This window comes from Colius striatus, chromosome 1 (genome assembly GCF_028858725.1).
Source record: "Colius striatus isolate bColStr4 chromosome 1, bColStr4.1.hap1, whole genome shotgun sequence".
Classification (NCBI taxonomy): domain Eukaryota; kingdom Metazoa; phylum Chordata; class Aves; order Coliiformes; family Coliidae; genus Colius; species Colius striatus.
Genome location: NC_084759.1, coordinates 193,105,499 through 193,123,478, shown reverse-complemented (window position 1 = coordinate 193,123,478; position 17,980 = coordinate 193,105,499). Strand labels below are relative to the sequence as shown.

The 17,980-nt window shown below is 38.3% G+C and overlaps 1 protein-coding gene across 4 annotated transcripts in view; it reads right to left on the bottom strand.

Annotated features, from left to right (window-relative positions):
* SRPK2 (SRSF protein kinase 2) overlaps positions 1-17,980 on the bottom strand; it is a 145,348-nt gene that overhangs the window by 12,899 nt on the left and 114,469 nt on the right. For all 4 annotated transcript variants that reach the window (XM_062019122.1, XM_062019097.1, XM_062019114.1 and 1 more), the window contains 6 exons: positions 17,195-17,360; positions 15,086-15,111; positions 13,408-13,654; positions 11,998-12,486; positions 7,386-7,486; positions 7,176-7,283 (listed from right to left, as the gene is read on the bottom strand). In XM_062019122.1, the coding sequence (XP_061875106.1) occupies positions 7,176-7,283; positions 7,386-7,486; positions 11,998-12,486; positions 13,408-13,654; positions 15,086-15,111; positions 17,195-17,360 (1,137 nt within the window). The remainder of the gene's footprint in view (positions 1-7,175; positions 7,284-7,385; positions 7,487-11,997; positions 12,487-13,407; positions 13,655-15,085; positions 15,112-17,194; positions 17,361-17,980) is intronic.

Sequence of the window (17,980 nt, the reverse complement as noted above, 5' to 3'; positions counted from 1 at the left end):
ACTGCTTTAAAATAGTCTGTTTTAAGAACATGGCTCCAAAGGTGAGTGTGAACACGGAAAGAAGAGCAAAAAGCTTTTAGATACGCACGCCAGTTGACAGCTCTCCTATAGACGTCTCCCTCCGAAGAGCCAGGCAATGGAAAACAATATAAAAGGCATTTATAGCATGGTTAGTGTTTGGTAAGAAAGCCCAGACACAGAAAACACAGACATGCATGGGATGTTTGAAAAGGAAACAGGTTTCCATTATTTGCTGCACTCCGACCTCAGAATCATGCACACGCTGAGTGGCTGCTTTAGAAAGTCAAGTTTCTTTAGAAAACTGATTTCTTTTGAATGTTTCAGGTTGTCCACCCACCACCTTCAAAAAGGGTATACAGTGATTAATAACAGCATTTTGTACTGTATCTGCCTACTGGAAAATATGTGCACAGTGACTTGAAGTTTTTATCTTCTCTGAACCAGATTTCTCATTTCCCCTTTTTCCTCAAAATACTGCTTCTGTGCAGCCTGAGGCTTGTCATCACACCTTTAGTATGTGACACTCACACATGCTAGCATGATGATACTCATGATCCCATGGAGACATGATAGTTTTTTCCTCACTAACAACACAGGAAGGGTAGTTCAGGACAGTTACCCCTCCACCCCCGTCAGAAGACATCATGTAATGAAGTAAATTGGGGGCTGAACTACAAGAACTTACATGTAGGTTTAATTTTAACATCATAAGTTACTATATTCTCCTCATTCTTCATCCTGTCCCTCTCACATGTGAGTTCTCTCACATGAATAGAAATGCTCACAACAAAACCCACCTCTATAAGCTTGCTCGCTTTGTAGCAGCATCTCCCCCATTTTGGGAGCTGTTTGCCTGCCCTCTTTCCTTCTCACCCCAGTAGTGTTTTCTTTCATCATTTGTATTCTCTTTGGGTAGATAAAACACAATTTTCTTCTTCTCTCACTTCCTGCTGATCTACAGCTATGATCTGTTTGATAGGTCTTATTATAAAAAGAAGATATTTCAGGAATCACAACACACCACAAAAGCCACCTCAGAAAAGTGTTAACAACACAGTCTTGTTTATGTCCTAGCTTGTGACATAGTCTCTCCTCCCTGCTGCTCAAACAAAACTGTACATAATGAACAAGTCAGATGACGAGACTCATCATCTCAGGTGCTTTTCTTGTCTCCAACAAGGAAAAGCAGTGGAATCACGGTGTTTGCAGTCATTTCCAGGAGCAACACAAAGAGATGCCCTCTGCCACTACTTATCTTGCCAGAATTTCTTGGCAGCAGCAGTGGACTACTGTGTTCCATGGCTTTTGAGATTTGGGAAATGCTAAATCATGCAGTGCCTGTTCAGCTTCTGTTCCACAGAAAGTAACCTTCTTAATATTGCAAATGTGGAAATTCAGCCTGATAAAATTAAATGATCAAGAGTGGTTTCAGTGCTGTCAAAAGCACTGCTGGCTCCAAATCTGCTCTCCTTTTTTGGGTGAAAATTAGATATGCACTTCCCTGTTGGCAGAATTAAAATGCAGTTTAGTACAGCATGGGAGCATAGAATTTTCTAGAATTTAACAAATGTGGAGAGAGATCCCAGTGTCTAGCTTCCCATGAGAGCAGCTGGGTATCTCACTTAAACAGGTCATATTGTCAAAAGACAAAGAAAGAGCACTGTGCAATTTCCTTGGCAAAACTTACAAATATCCAGCAAATGATAGCAACAATCACTCAGACCTAAGTCACCAAAGTCTGGGGAAAAAAACCCACATTAAGTTGTACTTTGTTGCATTCTTTGCTGAGCACAAAACAAGTCAAAAACCCTCTTTCAGTCTGAAAAAACCCACTGGCATCTTAACTTCCTTCATCAGCCTCACAGCACATCCTGCATGCACTGATTACAAGCCTCCAAAGATATGGAGCACTCTCTTCTGTTCCACCCCCCTTTTTCTTAAAGACTCCACGACTCAGATGACCTGAGCAAAGGACGGGTACTGGCCTGAGTATATTCCCTCTCATCCTTTAAATCTGATTTGAAGAGTTTTGGGGCACAAGAACTAGGCCATGCTGAATCATCTAAAATCAGAAGATTCAGCTCACAGGCTGCTGGCTTACAATGCCACTTAATCACTGGCATAACACCAAAAGAAACAGAACCATAAAGTTACCAGCATCAAGTTATTTTTCCCTCTTCTGCTATACATGTAGAGTCCTGACATAGCTCTGTTTATGTACGCTTCCAGCAAGAGTAATCCTGATCAGAATTCTCTGGCTACTCTCATACTAAAGACAATACAAATAAAACAGGGCTTTTCTTTCCTGGAAGCTGCATGGAGCAGAGCCACGGAGCTGATGGCTAGATGAAGCCAACTCATATTAGAAGAACCCAGGAGAGGAGAGCACTCCATGTAGACACAACATATCATGTCCTAAAAGCCAGACTCAGAAGGAGGTACTCTGAAAGTTGCTATGCACACATAAACACAGATGTTTTGCACATTCAGGGCATCATTGTTCAGAGGCTTTTGTTTAAGACTATCATTATCTCCATTCTCATTATGCAAGACTAAGTAAAGCTGATGAACAAATGGCATAATGAAAAAATACAGTCTGCCACTGTTATGCTAAAACAACCTCTGTGCTTGACTTAACATTGGAGGTCATAAACACAAGCCAACACAAGAACCAGTAGCTAGCTCTGCTACTCAGAGTTAATGCTATTTCCAGTGAGTAACATTATTTTATCAGTAAGCAGAAGGCAGTGAAAAACCTTAGGCTCAAAGGAGATCCAAAAAGCACCGGATCAAGTTAAGATGCCAGGTGAATCCTTGTCGCAAGGCATTCCAAATGGATAAATTCATACAACTCAGGAGACATAAGAAGATCGATACACAAACTCTGACACGGAAATCCTATGGACCCTGAATTAATTGAAAGAAAGGCCTGGTTTCATTGTAATTTTTCAAATGAAGACATGATCTAGAATACCTGGCACAGTAGTGGATATGTAACACATGGAGAATCTCTTCTGTTGTGCAAACTAAGCAGTCTTCATGTGTGCTGTTTACTACTGCAGAGTGTTCCAGACTACTTGTGAGCAAACACTTTAGGAGAGTTTGGCAGCCAGGTTGTGAAAGTTTGTCATGGTTTAGCCCCTCCCTGTTACAAAATAAGAGGCTCCACACAAACCCAACACACTTAAACAATGAGATGCAGAAGCTGACCACAACTTTGAAGTAACAGGTTTTCTGTCAGCAAGAGCTACACAGATGGAAGAGCATACCCAATCAGTGTCTGTAAGAATATTGGTCAGAAATATCCAATTTGAAGGTCATGGGTACACACAGATCTACAAGATGTATTTGCACACAATTTCATCCAAATGAGGTCAAAATATTTTGAACCCTCTTTCAGTGCAGGTTCAGAGAGCTAGCTCAGTGATTCTGTTGTGAGCAAGGGTTTTAAAAGCATAATGTCTCCACTTTGCTTTGATACTACCTTGCTACACATTAATTCACACCATTCATGTTAGGAACACACTTTTGCTCTCTGTGCATTATCATTCCACTATGTGCATTATCATTCCACAAAGAAAGTGAGACACGAAAGTTCATCCAAAGTCAAAATCATGATCAGAAGGAAGGACAGGATCCCTAATGCTGTAACAGGGCCTCCCACTGCAGAGCCACATGGCAACTTGTCTACCTGTTCACAGATGTGCTGCTTTGATCAAGTGGATACGGTGAGAGCAACTACCTAACCTGAACAACACCTCAAACTTAGGTCACTTAATAACGTACAGCAGCTACCCCTAACTCACAACTACTTTTTTTGTTGTTTAAACTTTAGAAGGGGAGGAAATGAGAAATGTCATATGCAATCAATATGGAGTCAGCTGGTAGGACACACCACATCTGCTTGGTCCTGTCACATTGGGCAAATTGACAATGTATGGAAGGATGGACATTTGCCAAGAAAAAAGTCATGGCAATACTGATGGACCAGTCATCTCATCACACAGTACTACATCCAAACATGGCCTTATTACCTTTGGACTTGCACAAGCAAAGCAACATGACATGCCTTTGATAGCCTTGGACAGCATGGCTAATGGAGTATCTGAGCTGTACTTTAGCTGAAAATAAACAATGCCTCCATCTCCTGCTCAAGCTGACAAATCTTTTGAAAACACAGCAAGCACCTAGAAGGGCATTTTCTGAACAGCACCTAGGTACAAGGAACCCAAACTTCAGAAAGCAAATGAAGCCACAATGGCATTAAAACACTTTGGTACTTCACAGTTCTTGGCTGCTTTAGGTATGGGAGAGAATAGAATCATAATTTCCAAAACCACCCTAAATTAGTTAATTGGGAGTTTGCAGCATCACATCAGGAATGTTCCCCAAGCTGTTAATCTCTAGTAAGGGTCCTTTGCCGACAGAGCTGTTAAGGTCTTCAAGTCAACCCCTACCTCAGAGTTGTTTTCTGTCTCATACAGGATCCGCACTCACAGGGCTCTGACTCATTTTTTTAGCCACACAGGAATGAAAGTAGATCCTGAGGCATTTTGAAATGGTGAATTTTTGGGGTGAGTTTGAGAGACTGATCACTATTTTTTTTACAGGACTATGCAATGACAAATTGAATTCAACAGCTGTATGTCAGTGCTGCAAGATCACAAATTTTCTACAGCATTTTCATGGGCAAAAAGCCAAAGCCTGTATGCTTCACTATATGGAAAGCTTACATAACAAAAAAAAGCATAAGCGTAACTTTTCCATTAAAATATTGAAATTTCACAAATAATTGTGAATCTCCACTAGATGTATCTCAGTTAACAGAGATGCTTTCAGCTTTTTTTTTTAATCCTTATGTTTGAGAAGGAACTTGCATGAAGAAAGCAGTAATGCTTATGTAACACTGGAGAGAATTAAAGTGTAAAAATGACCCCAAGCAGGGTAGTGATATTATATTCCCTAGGTATGATATCGCTGTTGAGTACCCTATTTTCTTAAACACCATCCTAGATAGATTTCAATATTTTTTATGTGGCTTTAGCTATCAGACTGTATATGCTATCAGCTGGGAGCACGTACAACAGTAAAGGAAGGCAAACATAAGGGTATCCAATGACATAAAAAAGTATCAAGTTCAACTGAGGTTTACAAAGTATCAGGTGAAAAGAACAGGAAGTCTCTACAGTAATTCTGTAGTTAGTGAAGAGAAGAATCATCCCAAGAAATACTGATCAAAACTGTGAAATGTTCTCTGTTTTTTTTCCAACATAAACAGAAAAATTCTACATTTTGCCCCCAAATGGAAAAGTAAGTTTGCAAATGGATGGACTTCTCTGTGTACTAAAGCAAAAGCTAGTATTAAACTCCAGAGAAAACATACTTGCAATTTTACTTATGGGTTTGTTACTTCCAACACAGGGCTTGCTGAGCTTATAATATCTGTAGGATTTTATGTTCCTTTCAATCCTCCTCCTCTCCCTCTGAGCTCTGCAATTCTTCTCATCACCCACGCCTGCAAACTGTGTCTAGTATTTGAGTCTTCTCCTCCTCCTCACACACTTACTCTTTTCAGACATGTATTTGTAAAATACAAAGATTAAGTTTTCACTTTTAAAATAGGCAAAGAGAGTTCTAAACGTATTCCCCAAACCATCATTAATGAGAAGATGCATGTAGCTTGTTTGTCCCCAAACAGATACTACAAACAGAAGTAGTTTCAGAAAGTTGAATGATTTTTAGTTTTTATATTTAAAAACTTTGTTTAAGTTTATAATTTTAGTTTTATCTGCTTCAAACTAGTTCCACAGAACATGACCACATATTTTTCTATTAAACTAAATTCCTTCTCTTCAAAGTTGAGAACCTAAAGCTGTGACCTGCAAGCTTGATCTGCTGAATGTTTTAACTGTACTTGGCAAGAATTAGAAGTATTTCACCATTTTTTATGAAAATTGTGTGATGAATGTGAATTTTTATGATCAGTCAAATATGTGACTCTCAGAGGCAAGTGGAATTGTAGCGGTTTTGTCTAGGCCAGATTTTGGTAGCAGGGGGCTACAGGGGTGGCTTCTTTAAACAAAGATCTGCCAGAAGCTTCCCCTGTAGCTGATAGGGTTCGGGCCAGTCAGTTCTAAGATGGACCCACAGCTGACCCAAGCCTCGCCAATTGGTGACTGAGGTAATGCTTCTGTGAAAAACAGATTTGACAAAGGGAAGAAGTTGCTGTAGTAGTAACAGGGAGTGAGAATGTGAAAACATCTCCACATCTTAGGCCCTGGAAGGAAGATTCCTCTGTGACCTGTGGTGGAGACCATGGTGAGGCAGCTGTGCCCCTGCAGTCCATGGAGGCCACTGAGAAGCAGAGATCCACTCACAGACTGTGGAGGACCCCATACCTGAGCGGGTGGATGCCTGAAGGAGGCTGTGACTCTGTGGGAAGCTCACACTGGAGCAAGTTCCTGGCAGGACCTGGGAGTCTGTGGGGAGAGAGGAGCCCACACCAGAGCAGGTTTGCTGTCAGGACTTGTTATCCTGTGAGGGACTCAGGCTGGAGCAGTCGGTACCTGAAGGACTGTTCTCCCGGTGGATGACCCATGTTGGGGCAGGGTGTGAGGAGCTGCCCCATGCTGGAGCAGTTCGTGAGGAACTGTAACCCATGGGAAGGACCCACGTTGGACAAGTTCATGGAGGACTGTCTCTCGTGGGAGGGACCCCACAGTGTAGCAGTGGGAAGTGTGACAAAGCCTCCCCCTGAGAATAATCAGCAGCAAAGCCCATCTGTAATGAACTGACTGTAACATCCATCCCCTGCACTGCTGGGGAGGAAGGAAGGAGAGTTCTGGGAACAAAGAGAGGTGGGGGCAGGTGTTTTAAGACTTGGTTTTATTTCTCATCTCCCTGTTCTGCTCTGGTTGTTCATTACTAAATCAAACTTTTTCTCCTCAAGATGAGTCTGTTTTGCCCATGATGCTAATTGCTGAGTGATCTCCCTGCCCTTATCTTGACTCACAAACCTCTTGTTGTATTTCTCTCTCCCCTTTCCAGTTTAAGAGGGGGAGAGATAGAGAGATTTGGTGGGCATCTGGCACCCAGCCAGGGCTAAACTACCACAGATATTTATTCTTGTAAAATACACATTGGATTGTTCTTACCATACACGCTGTACTCCAGATATCAGCAGGTGTACTGTAACCTGCTCCTATTAAAACCTCTATGGATCTATATTGTCTTGTCTGGATGTCTTCTGTGAAGTGTTTATGCTAAAACAGAAAGAACCACATTAATGTAGAACATGAGCAATAAAAAGTTCTGTTCTAAACAGTGTGAAAGCTAAACAGCTAAAATGATGTAGTTATACTTACCACCCAGCAGGCATTTCCCAGGTCAGCAATTTTAACTCTAATTTTATCTGCATTTCTTGGGTCCAGTGGATTCACCAGTAAGTCAGCAGCACGGGTTTTTGCTAACACAAGCAAAATGCAGAAGAGTTAGTATTTTGAGCATACTATTCATTACCTCTAAGCAGTTTTGCCTTGACATTTTATCCAAGTTTGCCATACATTGAAGAGATCAAAATCATTTCCTGAATGTTATGAGAAATTAAAGCACCATCACTAGGATTACAAGTGCAATTTTTGCATTCTTTAACTGTCAAATTACTATTATTAGAATTAAGAGAAGTTTCTATGCAAAAACGGTGCATCCTGTAATCATTAGAGGCTCTTGAGACACTGACAGCCCTAACATACGACAGTGAAGGACTGCTGCTTTTCTTTGTTTTGATATACTACCTAACTCCTAAATTGCATTGGGAAGAAAACAGATTGACTTCAGTTGGGAAGACAGAATCAGATATTACAAATCACATAGCAGTAGGCAACTCATCTCGGTTTCCTTGTCCCAAAGCACTAAGACTAAACTGGGAACTGGAAATCAGACAAAGACTAAATTGCAAACTGGTGGTAAGATACAAAAGATGTACTAGATACAAAAGGCACCTGAGACCCTAGTAGGGATACATTGGTTTGTTAAACTGGCATAAGAATTGGAAGAAGAAAATAGACCAGACATGGGCCAAGGATAAAAAAATATGGAAGTGACTGAAATCAGATGAGGATCTTCAACTGCTATGACAGGAAGCCTGAATGGGTCATCAGTGCACTGACACACTGGTCAACCATAAAAGAAAGCATTAGGACCCACTGGAGGAGAGAAGGAAAGACAAGACAAGATAGGACTAGAAAGCAGAAGACAGAAGGGGCAGTGACTTCAACAGAATAGTCCTTTAAAAAGATCTGGAATGGAGTCTAACACTCAAGTTCAAAAAAAGGCATCAATGTAGAGCATAAAAATAAAATGCGCTGAGACAATGAGGTTGCAATCCAACACTTAAAAGATGGGAACTAGTAAGCCTCAAGTCTTCCCTCATGAGCATACTGCACAGTACAGTATTTTAGTTTTATTTAAACCACTATCACATGCATTATTTAGGAAAAACAGGACCTTTCTCAATGCAGTAGACCTGGCAAAAATAGAAGGATAGTGCTATATAAATCCTTCCCACATATCCTGTTGAAGGTGAAAGGCTGCAGTAAATAAATCAGAATGAAGGGGGATAAAATGGCTCATCAGTAAGATAACTGAATATGACATTAGAAAATAGCTTTCTTCAACCTGCTTCTAACAGAGGGACCTGACAAGGTAACAGGCAAATGCCTACACTTCTGTCTCTTCTCAGGAACTCATGAAGTTTACATCCCATATTTTCTGAGAGTTGAATATGAGACCATGGATTTTGAATTTGACAAACAAGAATCACAACAGTCACATCCAAAGGAATATACATTTTAGTAAGTATTTTCAAGAAAGTATTCAAAGGAGCTCAGCCAGAGCACAAAATTAGTGAGCATTTCTGACATTCACTTTTGTGTGTCCTAGTTCCGTAAAACTGAGAAATAGCACCTCCTCTTCTCACAGCCTCAGCATGATAATGTAAAAATTCAGACGTTGGAATGAGGAGAAGAGTTATGAGGAAATTAATAGATGTATCTTAAAGGCATTTGGTCATGCAGTGAAAACTTGAAAAAGATAAAAAATTAATAGCTGCTCCTCCCCTGAACATCAATTGGTCTACGCACCGAATGAGGCACGTACCCCAACAAAACAAGATGAGACCATGGTACTTAATAATGTACAGCAATGCCTAGACAGAGGGGAACAAACAAGTCTACTTCTAGACAAGAAAAAGGCACTAAAGTTATAGTGGAAAAAACAGTACCATTTAAAAATATTGAGTGGCCTGCAACTCTTGCATCTTTCTTTTAAATATTTCATTATTTTTTAACCCAACATTATCATTAATATTAATGCTGTTCAGCTTTTCCTCTTTCTGTGGAAGAAATGAGCTATGGCTGAATTTACTCTCTTTCCTTGCACAGAAAGTCTGTAAATTATTCGTGATGAAATAACATCAGGAAGAAATAAAGTAGGTTTGTTTCTCCAACCACGGAGATAAGCTTCTCTCATGATGACAAAACTAGCTTTTTAGGTTTCAACCAACACCCCAGGAAAACACCAGTGGAGGCTTTCTGCCTATACACCGCCAGCAGCACAAAGAAAGTGGCTACCAGGCATCTAATAACCTCCTGTATTATTTCAAGGACTACACAAAGTGTCAGGAGATTTGCTGGAAGTTATTTGCCTGGATCTTCATTTTCCAGAAATATAGCTGTACTCAATTGTCTATTTTACTTTACATTCTTTGCCTACCTGTAGATTATCTTATCTGTCAGACTCTGTAATAAACTGTGTGAATTGCTCTTCTGAAATCTTAAACCAAGAAATAGACTCAATTGTATTTTTCAATACATCTCTAGTTAAATTTAGCAACTTCATCTGGGACAATGTTCATGCAGGCTTGGTGATCTTCCCCCTAAGCTTTCTCATTTTCTTCCACTCATTTCTAAATTTAGGCTCTCAGTACTTACTTTATTGAAGTTGAAACCTGTATATTCATCATTTAGCCACTGGCACTATAAATAAAAATGTATGTGTAATAGGCTGGAGCCATTTTCAATCAATGGCAAAAATCTAGCTCTTTGCAATGACACCAAAATTTCACCTTCTGTGTCTTTAATAAACAAGATTTACAGGCAAAAGGTTTGGATCTGAGCAGTTATGGTAGCCAGAATTTATATGTCCAAAACCCACGCTGAATACAGAGAAGCCATAACGAGTTGAGGGTTCACAACATGGCTTACAGTGACAAAGGCTTCATCTTGTTGAGTTTCAATAAAAGATTAAGAGGAACTGTTTGAAATATTGAAAAAAATGAAAACACGGCATATTACAAATTTTTTTATATGATTGAGAAGAGATACTACAAGAAGCTATAGCAAGAAGCTAAGGCAGACAAATCCAAGCTCGTTATAATTCTTCTGAAACAAGTCCGAGTACTGACCAGTGGAACACACTTCAACCACACTAGATTTCCTATCACTCTATTTGTCCAAATCAAGGTATCTTTTTGTAAAGCATGTTTCAAGTCAAAGAAAAAAGGTTATAGGGCTTAAAGGATTGTGTATTTTCTGGGTTGTTACAAAAGGAAGTCAGGTTACATGATCTCATAATCATCTTCTGCCCTTAAAACCATGGGAATAATGCCTTCTTGCAGCTATAAACTTCCTTTTGTCTTTCCTCTGTAGACTGTCTTGTCAATATGAGATAAGTTATTATAGATGAAACACTAATATCCTTAAAAATAAGTTCTACAGTAGAGAAAAGAAAACCAAAACCAACTCCACAAAACCACTCACCCACACTTCTGCTTTCTTCCTCTTAAAATTCAAGGTGGTAGATGTGCTTGAATTTAACAAGAAAGCTTTTGCATTGTGTTCCAAGCTGCATCTACCAAACTCCCAGGTTTGAATGCAAGAAAAATCATCCAATTTACTTCAAGTAAGCTTATCTAAGCTATTGCCTTTAATGACACTATTACAACATCTTCTTAACCGAACCACATTGCCTTCTTATTTCACTCACTTGCCTCTTTTTCATGTAATACACATCCATGCTACTAGACAAAAATCTTCCATCAACTCAGTCTTTTTCCCCTCTCTTTCTAAAAGCCATTCAGAAACAATACATTTGCTTTTCCTTGAAACTTGGTCTTGGGAGATCAAGGTTCACCAGAATGCATTGGGACCAAACTAACTTAAAAGCCTCCTCTTAATTTCTAGATACCTGTTCTACCTTTTTGCCAAAAGTCTTCCAAGGTGTAATACTAAATTTTAAATAATCATAATTGAGATTTTGCATTTGCATGATGTTTGATTCCATGAGCAAAAAGTTCAGTGTCAATGAAACCAAGATGATGAAATCAGTCAGCAATTGAAAAAGGGTTCTCAGTAGTACGCTGCAGCTGTAACCCAACCCAACTATGGTTAAACTGACTCCACATCCTACCTCTCTCCCCAAGTCTGGGGAGTGTCTAGGAAAGACAGTATTTGGCAGCATTCTGTGCAGATTTCTCTGACTGCAGAGGCTGGCACATCAGCATCAAATTTTCAGTGGGCACCCTTTAGACTCAAGCACGAAGCAAGCTAGGATATTAGTGGGTTTGGCACCAATCCAGAAAATAAACCAGTTAAAACTTTTTCACCTGTACAGAAAAGTCAACATCACCAAGAAGGCCTAGACCTAGCATTCAATCAAAGTCAGGGAAATAGAGTGATTGAGTTCTTGTCTGTTACTGAAAGGTCCTAAAAGAAGTGTGTGACAGGCTACCCATAAAGCTTTGTACTGAATTTTCACCAAAACAAACCCAAACAAAAAGTAAAATCTGCATACATGTCACTGAACGTAGACAAAACATATATACATAAGGTTTTACCCCACTACTCATCCTATACAAGACACCATCTACAGCTCCAAGAGACTTCAAGCAGGGTGTATGCCACTAAGATGAATACTTACTTTTTGGCAAATCCCCAGTGCTTGAAGCTGAAACTGTTCTGCTCCTGTCATGAGATGGGCTGCTCTCCTCTCTTTCGGTTACAGTTGACTCTTCAGAAACAGCAGAGCCACAAGCTACAGACTCTAGAGCCCCAGAAAACACTGAAGCTGAAAATTCAGAGAACTGTGACTCAGGGATTTTATGACGTCCATTTGGCAATTCACCATTAAACTGTTCATAGGAGCTGCTATAAGAGTAATCACTTTTTGTGTTTGGCTCATCGAGATTATACTCCTCTGCATTTGGACAATCTTCCTCTTCCTCATCTTCATCTTCAATCTGTTGCTCCAACAGGAATGGGCCGTTCACAATATGGCCATTTGTTTTGGGGGTTTCTATCCACTTAGGGTCTGTAGGGTCAGTGTTGACAAGTTCCTGCTCAATATCATCATCTTTTTCAGTGTTTTCCTTCTCTGTGTCTTCCTTTTCATCCTGATCTTCTGCTTCACCTGAAAAATTTAAATGAGCAATACATCAGATCATACATCAATATACCATTTTTAAATTAGGCATTGATAATTTTTAATTCTTCAGTAAGTCCCTAATCTCTGATATACTACAGAAGCAAATACTGAATATCACTGAAATATACCTTAAAATCTAAATTAAAGGCAAAAGAAAGAACTAATGAGCCTGTTGGAAAAAAAATAAACAATGGGAAGTGGTTCAGAAGGGAACAATTCAGAAAAGAATGTTATGAAGGGAAGATATACAAGGTCTTGAAATCAAGCTTTACAAATCTATAACTCAATCTGTGTCAACCAGGGAGTCATCATAGAAGTAGGAAAAGACACAGTAGGAGCAGAACAAAATTGAACCAAAAGACAGTCTCAATAGTTATATTTTTAGCAGAACTGGAGAGAGTTGTCAAGAAAACCAGGAAAGCCAGAATTGAGTTGGACCATAGCAATTGTGCTCCAAATCAACAAGGCATTATAAACATTTTAGTGAAGAAGCTTCAATTTTTACCTGATAAATTATTACAAACACTGTAATAAGAATAGAGAGAAGCAATGTTGATTAACTACAGTAACATTACAGAATACAAACTCATTTTTCTTTTCTCTCACCAAGATATTTCATTATGTCACTTAATGTGGTATGACAACTGACTGCTCTGTTGTATTTTCTACATGCTCTTTTGTGGGATTTGATAGCTAGATTGCTATTGACGGCTTTCTTCACTTCTACAGTAGGTCTGACTTTTCCTTTTTAGACTTTGTAGCTATGGTTTTACCTACAGGAGAAAATGAAACTTCATGATCTAAGACGGTTTTTGATATTTTGTTCATTGCACCAGATGCAACCCTGCAATTACTTTCCCCTCTGAAACAGTCTATGCAAAGTCAATAAAAGCTGGGAATACCAACCATCATCATTTCCAGCTTCCTCATCTACTACCTCTTCTATATCAGCTGTTTTTAGTTTCACCTCTGGGTGGTACTCATTTTCTTGTTCATTTGATGGTACAGCTGAAGTTACATTTTCTTCTATTTTTTTCCTTTCAGCTTCTCGCTCTAGTTCTTCTATTTCCTGCAGGCGTTTTTCTAACAGTTCAGCTTGTCTCTTCTGTTTTTTCTTCAGTTTTTTCTTTTTGTTTTTGGATATTTTTCCAACCTGATACAGTAACAGAAACAAAAGAAAAATTTTAAAAAATACCCTAAAAATAATTCTCAAGGCATTTCACACAATGCATTTGCAGTTTGATTACTTGTAATTTGAAAATACCGGACAGCAATTAATACAGTCAACATACTGCTTTTGCTATTTTTCTTTAAATCAAGAGTGATGTAGGGTTATCTGAAACAAACAAAAAAACCCACCTATCCACATTCCATAGTTATTTATGTTTTCACGTGATTGCTACATGCCATTGATAAATTTCTACGATCCTGTAATCTCAACTAGGCACAATAAACTAAAACTTCAGTCTGGATTAACAGATTATACTGTATGTGACAGATAGTCTGCTATCACATCCAGTTATTTGCATAGTATTTTATATATCAATTTCTCTCTCCATACAATGCAGACAGCAAAAGTATGCTGAGAAAAATGATGTGAGAAAACCAGAGTCTGGAAACAGCAATGAATTTTAAATAAATCCCATGTTGTTCAGCTATTTCTCTGTAAAAAGAAAGCCCTTCTATTATTCATTTTGGCCCAAAACATAACATGAATAACAAGCAACTGATGGCCGATATGAAAAGTTTCACATTTTATATAATATAAGGATTGAAAACATCAGGTATAATAACAAAAACAAGAAAAATTAACACATCTGAGCTAGGACTGAAAGGGGTTTTTATGTTTTACCCAAATTCTATTTTACCATTTGATAAATGAGATCTCTCCAGTTTTCACTCATTGTTTAGCCATCACAGGAAGAAATTCTCATATAATTCAACAATGAAGTGCAAGTTACAAAGGGAAATACTTTCTCAAAGGTTTATCTGTAAATCCTGTTACCTTCAAAGGAAGCTAGGGGACAGTCAAAACAAGACAGTTAATTTGACAATCCTATTAATTTTCATCCATGTTGTATGCCCAGTGAAGTTATATACAATCTGTACACAGAGACACAGAAAGCAGGTTTGACCTTAGATATTTCTAAAAGCTGTATTGTCAGTGGTCATTCGCTTATATTTATACACGGCAAAAAGATCTTTCAAACCTCACAAAAAACTCTCTTATTTCAGGCCTTCATGATTAAGGCCTGGCAGTCCTTAAGCTATCTGCAATTCATGATGCTTGATGCATGCACTCATCTTTGTCAAGATTTGAATGGAATGGATTATTCCTTGAGAGATGAAAATGGCAAACCTTAACTTTCTTTGACATAGCTATAGAACTGTTCCATCAGAGAAATACTGTGCTTAAAACTGGTAAGGCCAAAAATATTAAAAGAAAGTGTTCTTTAAAAGATAAAAGCTTTATTCAAAGGAAGCTTTTAAAAAGGGTAGAGACTACCAACAGTCTAATAGCTACTAACACCTACAGAAACACAAAACGTATGATAGTTAATTTTAATTACATAACAATACTTACAAGCTTCTGTTGTGGAGCTGTACTCACTAAAAAGAAAAAAAATAGAGATGTATTTTTAAAAAAGCAATTCTATAAAAGCAAAAGTGGTAGAAATTATGTAAAAATATTCTTAACTAAATATACGTCAGTGATTTTTAATTTCTTTTTTAAAGCCAGATTTTTTTAGTCTTTACAAGTACCTGCTGCCTGCAATCATTTGATGTCTCCATTAGAGCAGCTGGTATTGGATGGAGCTAACATCAATTTCTGTTCACTCTGTTGCGGTTGGTGGAGAGTTAACGAAAGTCAGAAAAGAAAGGCTGGATCAGCGGAGAGTGGACAGACAACATTCAATGACTGCAGAGTTGTCACAGATTAAATGTGTGTTACACAGTCAGTTGGCTGAGCATTATAGATAAATTTTCAATAGTTCAGGGCATATCAGCCAAGACGACTGTGATTCTGTGACTGCTGTGTTGCACTAACAAAAAAGTAATATATTTGTTTCTCCTTTGATCTGAAACAAGATAGTTTGATTGCTGGGGCTGGAGGCATGAAGAAATGCCTATGACAAAAAACTGAACACCACGGGGAAAAAGTATCTCCAGCACGGACCTCTTCTTCAGAATCTCTCAGAAGGATATCATGAACAACTAGATCTGATGAGATTGCAATACTATTAGTGAAAATGCTCAGGACAGTAATAGAAGCCACTCTCCCCCCAAATAATCAAAATCAATAGAAATCACCAAACATGGGAGACAGAGGCAAAGTGGAAGTAAGAAAGAGGAACTGAATGGGGGAGGAGAACCTCTTGCTAATTTCTTCAGACACACAGGCATATGGCAATTAACAAATGCAAAAAAAAAAAGAAGAGACAGAGTTCTTTTATAGGTTCAGCTCCTGACACTAAGTTCGGGCAAAAAACTGTTTGTGTGCCCCTGTAAGGGCAAGGTTTCCAGATTCTTGAACTTGAGTACCATCACTGCTCTAAAAAAGGGAACTCTGCAGAACCTTTTCTTGAAATAGTATAAAGAAAACAAATATTCAGCTGCATGTGGAAAGACATACATTTTAATTACAATTTGATAGAACAAAGTGTGATAAGAACTCCATCAATATATTCCTTAAAATAATATTTAGCTTAATGTCAGGAAGCAATATAAAGGCTGCATAGAGAAAATATAGTTACTTCCCACACCAATAACATAGAGTCTTTAGCTGTGTGATTACACATTATGCAAAATTCAATACAATATATTCATTTTTTGTAAGATTTTGCATCTTAGTATGTATCACACTGAAGTATTTATGGATTTTGACCATTGTTCCTGACACAGTAGGTACTTTTATTATATTTCAGAGATTTTAATCTGTGATATAATTTTTTTACAATATTGCAAAGGTATTTAAATGTTATTATTTCTCCACTGCCTGTAGTTCATGTGCTTGACTGAAAAATAAATAGCAGCCACAGTACTAAAGATCACTAGAAAAGCCACACTTCCTTCTTGTTTGTCTTCACAGATTACTGTGAACTTCTCCACCTTCGTTTCTTCAAGTTAAACATAATATACAATTCCTATCTAAACTCTGACAGGTTTTACATAAAACATTTCACATATAGTGCTAGAGAGAAGAGCTTATCACAAATTCTTAGGTGCAATAAGTCCCATTTTCAAGGGTGAAAAACTATGGACTCTTAAGACTTGTCACTGCATTCTAAGAATAAGTTATAACTGATGAGAAGGCAGATGATTTCACAAGGATGCTGATGAACTTGTAATAGAACTCGACACATAATTTAGATAAAGATTATTAATTGTTGTAAATACTAAGAGATGTAAGTCTCCAGGCAGATAAAATCCAGTCATTAAAGTTTGTGAGGTGGAAGGAGAGTAAGTTTATATCAATAAATTTTTTTCTATGCCTGGGGGCCCCACACACTCGAACATGTAAACTGAGAAGAAAGCTTTTCTCTGATAATTTTCAGAGAATGAATAAGAACTAACCAGACATACATTTTCCACACACAATTATTTAACATGTTGACTTTCATAAATGAAAATACTATTAACATTAATATACTGATGGAACTTTACTATGTTGCATTTAAATATAGTACCATACCTGCTGACCCAGAGGGTGGAGGAGCACCAGCTTTCTGCCACTCAGTAGCTTCAGCAGCCATTCTACGAACATAGGCATCATCCACACACATCAAAATGTTTTCTGGCTTTATATCCGTATGAATGATCTTGCACTTGCTGTGTAGGTAATCCAGACCTTGAAGAACCTTAATTACAAGAGGATTTTTTAAGAAAATCTTTTAATTACCCAGACCAAGCTAAATGTTTTTATTAGCAGTACGGAGATGTTCAACCGACTGCCTGCAGTCCATATGTGGCCTGACAGGATAATTTATTTAGCTCAGAAACACACCGAGACTTTCATGAGCAAGATGCTGGCTGGATGAATTGCTTTGATGACAGCAACCCACTCCCAGACTTCTATTTCCCAACTTCTCTTTAGTTAATCTGCACATGTGTAAAAAACATGTGATCCATCTTCCTTTGCAAAAGGAATATGTCTGCTCAGTCAGAAAGGCTGATCCTCACTCGTTCATTGTTTAAAAGATAGTTATTTGAAAAAAAACCCATACTATACATACATATCATAACTGAAGTCTGGTTAATGAATTACTAAATAATGATTTTTTTAAAAGGCAAAAGGGAAAACATGTTGTTGGAATGAAATCCTGACTGTTGTTTTCCTTAGAATATCAACAATAATTCTGTTTTTAATGTGACCTAGACATCGCACAAGGATTTGTCTACCTGGTATTTGCTCTGGCAGGGGAGTTGGATTAGATGATCTTCCAAGGTCCCTTCCAACCTTTAAGATCCTGTGATTCTA